General features: G+C 37.1%; 1 protein-coding gene across 1 annotated transcript; it reads left to right on the forward strand.

Annotated features, from left to right (window-relative positions):
• Positions 1-375: 375 nt before the first annotated feature.
• On the forward strand, positions 376-8,267 carry LOC107838738 (the record flags this gene model as incomplete). The annotated part of the gene is given in 10 exon segments (XM_016681920.2): positions 376-616; positions 2,704-2,770; positions 3,337-3,461; positions 4,343-4,451; positions 4,527-4,590; positions 4,683-4,738; positions 5,832-5,939; positions 6,964-7,113; positions 7,355-7,525; positions 7,860-8,267. Coding segments are annotated over 10 exon segments (1,308 nt in total). The 3' UTR covers positions 8,094-8,267.
• Between the last annotated feature and the right edge of the window lie 1,612 nt (positions 8,268-9,879).

Raw genomic sequence — 9,879 nt, forward strand, 5'->3', positions numbered from 1 at the left:
AGTATAAGGTATAATAGTCTCCCTAACACGTCTTGTAACAGTTAGGGGTCGTTTGGCGTGAGGTATAAGGTATAATAGTTTCAGAATCCATGCCCATTCCAGACCCCTAATGCGTCTTATAACAGTTAGCTCCCTAACACGTCTTGTTGTAACAGTTAGGGGTCGTTCGGCGTGAGGTATAAGGTATAAGGTATAAGGTATAAGGTATGGTAGTCCTGAGATAAAATACTGTACATAAATTATTCTATATACATGATGATGAGATAGCTAATCTCGAACTTAATTATCCCGATATACCTTGTTCCAAAGCCAAACAATCCCTTATTAGTTTGTTACAATACTTATTAGTTATCAATATCACTTACTGTTAGTTTTCTCCCCCTATTTGCAAAATGAACTGCTTTACTGCTTCGAAGGCGAATTGGCGATGCTATTCGCCGGCGATTTCTCTCTACTCCTCCGATTCCACTGTATTATTACACAATCGGAGCATCCGTTTCATCGCCGGAAATCGAAACTCCGGTAGAATCAGATGTAATCTCAAAGATACCGGTGGCAACAATAACAATCAGCCGGAAACAAGTACCGGAATCCAGCTTTATAGAGATATCGAAAGGTATATCGCCTTAATTACACGATTAATTACTAGTCAATATTTGTTTTTTCGAGTTTCATAACTGAATTATCAAGTGTGTTAATCCAGCTTTATTATCGCCTTAATTATAATTACTAGTCAATATTAGTTTTTACAAGTTTCATAACTGAATTATCGTGTGTTAATCCAGATTTATTGTCGCCTTAATTATAATTACTAGTCAATATTAGTTTTTACAAGTTTCATAACTGAATTATCGTGTGTTAATCCAGATTTATTATCGCCTTAATTACGCGATTAATTACTAGTCAATATTTGTTTTTCGACTTTCATAACTGAATCATCAAGTGAATTATCAAGTGTGTTAATCCAGCTTTATTATCGCCTTAATTACGCGATTAATTACAAGTCAATATTTGTTTTTTCGAGTTTCATAGCTGAATTATGGAGTGCGTGAGTTTGACAGCTTTATAGAGATATCGAAAGGTATATCGCCTTAATTACGCGATTAATTACTATTCAATATTTGTTTTTTTGAGTTTCATAACTGAATTATCAAGTGTGCGAGTTTCCTACCTTAAACAAGCCCTGGAATCCAACTTCATAGAGATATTGAAAGGTATCTCGCCTTAATTATGTGATTAATTACTAGTCAATATTTGTTTTTTCGAGTTTCATAACTGAATTATCAATCAAGTGTGTGAGTTTCCTACATGAAACAAGTACCAGAATCCAGCTTTATAGAGACATCGAAAGGTATAACGCCTTAATTACTCGATTAGTTACAATTCAATATTTTTTTTTTTGAGTTTTACTCCAGAATTATCAAGTGGGTGAGTTTCCTACATGAAACAAGTACTAGAATCCAGCTTTATAGAGATATCGAAAGGTATATCGCCTTAATTACGCGAGTAATTACTAGTCAATATTTTTTATTTCGAGTTTCATAACTGAATTATCAAGTGAATTATCAATTGTGTGAGTTTCCTACCTGAACAAGTACCGGAATCCAGCGTTATAGAGGTATCGAAAGGTATATCGCCTTAATTATGCAATTAATTGCAAGTCAATATTTGTTTTTTCGAGTTTCATAACTGAATTATCAAGTGTGTGAGTTTCCTACCTGAAACAAGTACCGGAATCCAGCTTTATAGAGATACTGGGAGGTTCTCGCCGTAATTACGTGATTAATTACGAGTCAATATTGAGATTTTTGAGTTTTATTCCTGAATTATCAAGTGCGTGAGTTTACTATCTGAATATTCCAGTTTTTCGAGTCTAATACCTAAAGTATTCCGGTTTTTTCGAGTTTCATACCTGAACTATCACATGTGTGAGTTTACTATTGAACTATCATCAAATATTTATCAAAATACACCTCAAATATCAATTATTCCCGCTTTTTAAATCTGAACGATGGTAACAACTAAGAGTTGAAGTTTGTTTTGATAAATTTATAGAGATATTGCGAGGTCAGTCGCTGTAATTACTTGATTAAGTTGTAGTCGATATTTGTTGTAATTTCCTCTTAGATAACAATCCGATTTTGTGAGAAGTTAAGTGGTTTGACTCAGTGTTCTGCTTCAAAAACACACCTAAATATTCTAGTTTTCCAAGTTTCATGCGTGAACTATTCCCAAATATTTATCAAAACACATCTCAACTATCATTATTCCCTTTAGGCAGATGTCTAATTACCCTCTTTAGCTGGTCCAAATTGACCACAGTAAATAATTTAGAACTCTTCTTGGATTTTGTTAGCTCTATAGTTTAGAAAGAAGTTACAAATCCTTATTTTGGGAGCTTAACTGACCGATCCTTGTAATGTTTGCATCTTCTTGATGCCTCTAAATGAATTTACTTCATAAAAGAAATGCACTTGGATATGTATATAATTGTAATCTTGGTGATGGAATGTGGGAGACTGTTGAACTTAGCATTTTTAGTTTACCAGAAGATGCAAATTCGCCGATTTGAATTATCGTTTTTTTCTAATCTAATCTATCTATATTGGAGTTCTAATCAGATTATTAGAAATTTTCGGTTTAGCGTTATCAGTTAATCATTATTAAACCTAAAAATTAACTAATGCTCATGTGCATTCACAGATTACTTACAGAGACAGTGAAGCAATCTCAAGATTGGGGAAGTTCACAGGACTGGGATGAAATCGAGGTTACTAAAGGATTTCCCTAAAAATGTGCTTTAATTTCAGAAGAATTGAATCAAGAAAATTCCTTTCCTTTTTGCATAAAGTTACAAGTGCATATTGATATGCCACTTGCTTTCTTATCCTTTCCCTAATTTTTCCAATCTGCGTTTCTTGAACTATTTTTTGGATTCTAACTTTTCAACAATGTTCTACGTTCCTTCCTTTCAAATGAGCTAAAAAATAAATAAATAACGTTCTAGCTGACAGGGCAGAAAATGACTGTTAGGTTTGAAGGAATTGGTTGTATGATGTGACATGCATCGGAAACATAATGTTGGATTAATATATTTGTGCCATTTTAATGGGTGTTGGGAATTGACGTGGATACAATACAATCTCGATTATGACCTAACAGTTAATGGTACAGTAGGTTGCCTAAGAAGGAGAAAGGGTAGGCCACTTATCCACATTCTATATACTTGTGGGAATGCTTTGATGAATTATTAGTTAAATACATATCCACATTCTATATACTTGTAGGAATGCTTTGATGAATTATCAGTGAAATATACTAACTTTGCTGTTTCAGGGAGCATGGGTATTGAAACCAAAAACCTCAAAGCCGAAGTTAGTCGTACATTTTGTTGGAGGTGTTTTTGTTGGGGCTGCTCCACAGCTTTCTTACCGCTTGTTCTTGGAGCGCCTCAGACAAAAGTGAGTGGTTTCACCTTGATGCTAAAGTCCCTCTTATTCTGTCTATGTTAATCCTGTGCTTATTATTTGAAAGCAGCATCATTTCTTTATTATATTTGTGGCGTATATGCACCTTGGAACTATTCTAATTTATAGTTAGTTTTCTCTCTTTTTGGCATTACTTATAAACAGGATAGGAGAAGTAAAACACTTAAACCAATCACTGCACCAATGGGGTGACACTACAATATATTTCTTCCCATTCTCTTTTTCACTGTATTTAAGGATTGAAGGTTGACCTCTTAGATTCTAAGTAGCAAGAGCAGTGGTCCACTTCTTAGATAATATCTTCTAGAATCTAGACCTCTTCAGTAATAAGTATTTGCTTTTTTGTAGAAATGTACATTAAACAAACTTTATATCTGCTAGTTAAGGTGCTTACCAACTGAAGGCATGTTTTACTTCAGTAGTTTGGTTAAGGGATTTCTACTGTTTAATCAGAATTACGAAGCAAAGCTCTTTGGTGCTACTAGTTTTATTAGACTACCTGATGTCCGTTCCAGCAGTATCATTTTATAGCCATGCTGGCCCCTATTGTAAGCTAAGTGGTCATGTCATATTTTAGTAGTTTGGTAAAGGTATTTCCAACCGTTTAATCAGATTTATGAAATAAAGCTTTTTGTGCTATTAGTTGTATTAGACTACCCGATGTCTGTTTCAGTAGTATCATTTTGTAAAACTAGCACGCTAATTTCTGATGATGATTGCGCTATAATTCCTGTCTTCTTTGTCTCGTCTGTTAAGTGAGGTAAATATAGACATAATGCTTTGTCTTATATACGCTGTGAGAAAGGGATATATTGGTGTTTGCTACAACTTACTTTTATTACATTGTGAGACAGGGATGTCTTGGTGATTGCTACACCTTATGCTAGTGGATTTGATCATTTCTACATTGCAGATGAAGTGCAGTTTAAGTTTGATAGGTGCCTTAGGTTTCTCCAAGAAAGAGTGAGTTTCAGCTTTTGCCTAAGATGTGACGGTTTATCAAGCTTTGTTTCTTATGAATGTCCATTAGTGACATAGGTAGAGGACCTTCCTATATTTGGCATTGGGCACTCTTTAGGATCTGTAATTCACCTTTTGATTGGTAAGATTGTATTCTCAGTAATAGTTTTTACATAGAGGCAAATTTGGTCAACTTGGTGCACAACATTTGACGCATTGATGCTTGATGATCAGGAGCAAGGTATGCTGTAAAAAGAAGTGGGAATGTATTGATGGCTTTCAACAATAAGGTACTTGATGAATTTATTTTCAGCTTCATCCCAAACTCATACAACTTTAAGATCAGTTTTAGGTATTCAAAGCCAAATGCAAATGCAATTGACCCATACAGGCTGTATTTCCCATGTTTTGCTTTCATTTTTTTTTTTCGTTTCTTTCTAGGTGGGTGGGATAGGCTAGGGATTATAAGCAGCTATATCATATTTAGGTTCAGTTTCATAAGCTCAGGGTGGTCAAATTGCTGCATGTTCATGAGTGATATGAGATCATTGTGCCCCTTTGCAGATTGCAGGAATAATCTGTACCAGTCCAAATTAATTTTCCCCCGTGACACCCTTTATATTAATTATAGCTTTAAGACTAAACCTAGGTATAACATCCTGATATGTGTAACTTAGCCTCATCTGCATTGCACGCTTCTAGTTTCATCCAGCCTGAGCGAGATGAAGCTTCTTCAAAGTTTGTTGTGCTTTAGTTACATTGAGTGGCAGAGTTGGAAGCTTATGTTTAGTTTTCTATTACTCACCTTATCATAGAAAGGGTAAAAAGTTTGCTCTCTCTCATGTTTGAATGGTTGCGACCCTTGTACTTAGTTTTGAGCTTCTAAATTCCAAAACTTATTCAATAACAACTACGCCTTAGTCTCAAACAAGTTGACGTCGGCTAAATGAATCCTCACTGGCGATGTTGCCCATTTAAATTTCAAAACTCATAGGAGAAGAAAATAGAGACCTTTGATGAACCAACCGAGGTATGAAGAATTTTTGAATTGGTTGAACCAAACTTTTTCCTTCATATTTAATGAGCTATCATGGGATATCTATGTATGACAAATACAGGAAGCTTAGGAGTGGTGGATCCGTAGAGGTTAAGTTAGGCAAAAAGATTTATGAGGAACTATCCCAGAAATATATACTGTGAGCATAAGGTTTTCAAGAGAGTTTTTTGACTCATATGGGCCAATGGTTGTCTGCACGAATTTATGTTCTTTTGTCTATGGTGTGGATATCTAACTTAACCTTGTAACTACCAATGGACTACTACGGAAGATTCTAGCTGCTAACTGTATGCTTATGTTCTTTCCTATTACTTTTGTTTTCCCAGGATGCCAGCCTTGCAGTCCCATTGTTCTCGTCTGTTCTTGTTCCAATGATGCAAAATTTCGGACCAGTTTTATCGCAGATTGCATCGTCACCATCCATTCGTCTTGGGGTAAGTAGCTTATTTCAACAACTACAGCTTCTTTTGAATGTTCTTGTTGGATCACTTTCACATGTGAGATTTTTTAAAATTTTTTTTTTTTACTTTCTGGACAGATGGGTTGGATCAGAACCATTTTTGACCTATTTTGAGTCATAGACAGATAGATGCCAAGAGTAGTAAAATTGCCTCTACGTTATGTTATAATCCTGAGAGCTGAATGTTGATATTACTATGAAAACAGTGGTTTCTCTACAGTTAGGAAATCAGCTGCCTTTAATTTAAACGCCGTGTCAAATAGCTTGGATTTCTGTGCATAAGATTGTGCGTCTCTTTGTTGAGACAATTGTTTGTGCTTTAGCTTTTCTTTTGAAATTAATGCATCATGTTTCTCATGATCTAGGATTGTTTCGAAAGTTTAAGACCTAAACTGTAAGGGCTCATCTATATTTCCTTTTTTCTTGCCTAATTAATGTGTTAAAGAGTTCAAAGTAAAGAGTAAGCAAATTCTTAAGAAACAGAAGCTATGGTTCATGAAGATCTTAGATTCTGTACGGGAACTAGGAAACAGAAACAAAGTTTAATGAATGGATGGAAGCTTTAACTTGTTTGGTTGGTATTAAGAAAAGGGAGAGAATAGGAGAACTTTACTTTTTCTTGGGCGCACTTGTGCGGAGAGGAAATTTCTAAAACTTTTTCCCTTTTACTTTATATTTCTCTCAACTCCTCTTCACTTCTAAAATTTGTAGACATTTATCCTATGAATTGAAAATGCTGCGGAAGAGGTTAAAGAAATTGTTCAGCTTCCGCATCCTCCTCTTTGAGCTCTTAATGCTTGTCATATTGATTTTTTATCCGAAGTAGTTTGTTTTGCTGAACTTTTTTCGTCGGTGCTGTAGTGGTAGGCATAGGTATTGTTGGTTATGTAAGCGCAAATTATGTCACTCATGTTAGTCACTTTTTCATGAACTCACACATGAAACGGAATAAGAGGATATCTTCTTTTACTCCACTCCTGTGTTCTATATATCTGCAGGCAGAAATGACTATGAAGCAAATAGAAAACCTTAGCCCCGCAATTGTGAAGCAAGTTTTTCCACTTGTTGAGCAACTGACTCCTTTGTACATGGACTTGATTAATGGAAAAGAAAATTTTACTCCAAGACCAGAAGAAACTCAAAGACTGGTATGGATAATTTTGAGATCTTAGTGCTCATTGTCTTGATATATATGGTGAACGAACATCTTCAGTATTTTGAAAACGTAAAAAAATAAAAGGTTTACATATTCGAAAACTAGATGAATAGATTGTTCTAAAGCATAGAGAAAAATTGTGTACTCCGAAAGTAGGAATAATGCCATAAAAATGGCTTACAAATATATATTTTCATTGTCAAAATTGTTGGTTTATGTAATATATATTTCAGATAAGGTCCTACTACGGGATCTCAAGGAATCTCTTAATAAAGTTCAAAGATGATACAATCGACGAAACTTCAACACTAGCTCAGGTGCTCAGCTCAGGTTCTGCCATCAGTTCAATGCTGGATATGTCTATCCGCACTCTTCCTGGAGACCATGCACTTCCTTTACAACAGGTTCACCCTAAACTACGAAACTATGTGAATTGAAAGTCCTTCTCATCTAGTTTCTGATTTTAACAATACTCTTATGTCTCAATTTACGTGATGCACTTTCCTTTTAGTTTGTCCCAAAAAAGAATGATATTTTTCTATTTACCCTTATTGAGACTATTTATAGCTACAAAAAATATTGTTTTCCTTAAACTCTGTGGCCAATCAAGTGCATCATTTGGGAAGGGACACGACACTACAGGCGGACATGCTTGGCTGACCAACTTGTTCTGCATTAGTGCATTTTTCAGACTTTCAAACGATGTAATCTGTATCTTACCTTTGTTTCAACTTTCAGGCTCTACCAAATGTTCCTCCAGGAATGACAGATGCTGTTAATAGGAGCAGCGAACTATTGGCGAATTTGACAGCAGGGACACCATGGGAAAGTGTTACGAAGGAAGTCGGCAATACACTTGGTAATGTAGACTCTATAATTCTCAACTCTGGGAATTCAAAGGACTTGGATATGCTCGTGGAGACGATAACATCGTGGATGTACTCTAACTCAGGCCCCAGACTTTTACAGTGATTTGCGAAAATGTGAGTATATGAACTTCCCTAAATGGTCCTGTAAATTTGTAATCAGCATTTGTTAATATCATAGAAACTTCTTTGGTTAATGTATAAAGTGAATGAATGATACTTGGATTTATGGTATAAAAGAAAAGGTCAATTATTTGTATAATTGATTGATATTTCATCATGTCTTTTGATTTAGCATAAACTTTTGAAAAATTTATGTATATTTTTCATTGCTGATGTACAATTTGTTATACTTTGCAAGTGAAACAATATAGTGAATAGGAAATGGGTGAATTGCAATTAAACTTCATTTAGAGTCGTTAAATAAACGGAAAAAGTACGAATATACTCTTGAACTTTAATAAATGGTATAGATATATCCTCCGTCATACTTTAGGTATAAATATATCCTTGCCGTTGATGATAAGTACGACTTATATACCACTGAATTTTGGTAAATGGTACAGATATATCCCCAGTCATCCTTAGCACACCGATTTGGCCCGAAAATGGCTCGTTTGCACCGTTTCGCCCGTTTGACCACCCAAACCTCTCAAAAAATCACAAATGCCCACACTAGGCTGCTCCCCAGCCTCTTTGGGGCAGCCCGGTCAATTTTTGACATAAATCACGCTCGACCCCCGGGCCCATCTAAAAAATCGTAGGCTATAGCACACTGATTTGGCCCGAAAATGGCCCGTTTGCACCGTTTCGCCTGTTTGACCACCCAAACCTCTCAAAAAATAACAAATGCCCACACTAGGCTGCTCCCCAGCCTCTTTGGTGCAGCTCGGTTAATTTTTGACATAAATCATGCTCGACCCCCGGGCCCACCTCAAAAATCGTAGGCTATAGCACACTAATTTGGCCCGATAATGGCCCGTTCGCGCCGTTTTGCTCGTTTGACTACCCAAACCACCCAAAAAGCCACTAAGGCCCACACTAGACTACTCCCCAGCTTGTTTGGGGCAGCCCAGTCGATTTTTTGTATAAATCACGCCCGCGTCCTGGCCTCGGCCCCACCCCAAAAACCGTGGTCTATAGCATACCGATTTGGCCCAAAAATGGCCCGTTCACGCCGTTTCGCCTGTTTGACCATCCAAACCACCCAAAACACCACAAAGGCCAACACCCTCAGCCAGTTTGGGGTAGCCCGATCGATTTCTGACAAAAAATCACGCTAGACTCCGGGGTCCACCCAAAAAATCATAGGCTATTGCACACCGATTTGGCCTGAAAATGGCTCGTTCGTGTCATTTTTCCCCTTTGACCACCCAAACAGTCCAAAAAAATACAAAGGCCCACACTAGGCCACTCCGCAGCTGTTTGGGGCAATTCGGTCAATTTTTGGCCAAAATCACGCCTGGACCCCGAGCCCACCCAAAAAATCGTAGGCTATCGCACACCGATTGGGCCCAAAAATGGTCCTTTCGCCCCGTTTTGCCGTTTGACCATCCAAATTGCCCCAAAAACCACAAAGGCCCACACTAGGCTGCTCCCCAGGCTATTTGGGGCAACATGGTTGATTTTTGGCCAAAATCATGCCCAGTCCCTAGGCCCACCCCAAAAATCATGGGATATAGCACACCTATTTGACTCGAAAATGGGTCGTTTATGCTGTTACGCCCGTTTGACCACACAAACCACCGAAAAGATCATAAAGGCCCCCACTTGGTCGCTCCCCAATCGGTTTGGGGCAGCTCGGTCGATTTTTGACCAAAATTACATCCAACCCCATGCACACCCCCAAAGCTGGGGGCTATAGCACACCGATTTGGCCTGAAAATAGCCCG

The sequence above is a fragment of the Capsicum annuum genome, chromosome 8 (assembly GCF_002878395.1).
Source record: "Capsicum annuum cultivar UCD-10X-F1 chromosome 8, UCD10Xv1.1, whole genome shotgun sequence".
NCBI lineage: Eukaryota > Viridiplantae > Streptophyta > Magnoliopsida > Solanales > Solanaceae > Capsicum > Capsicum annuum.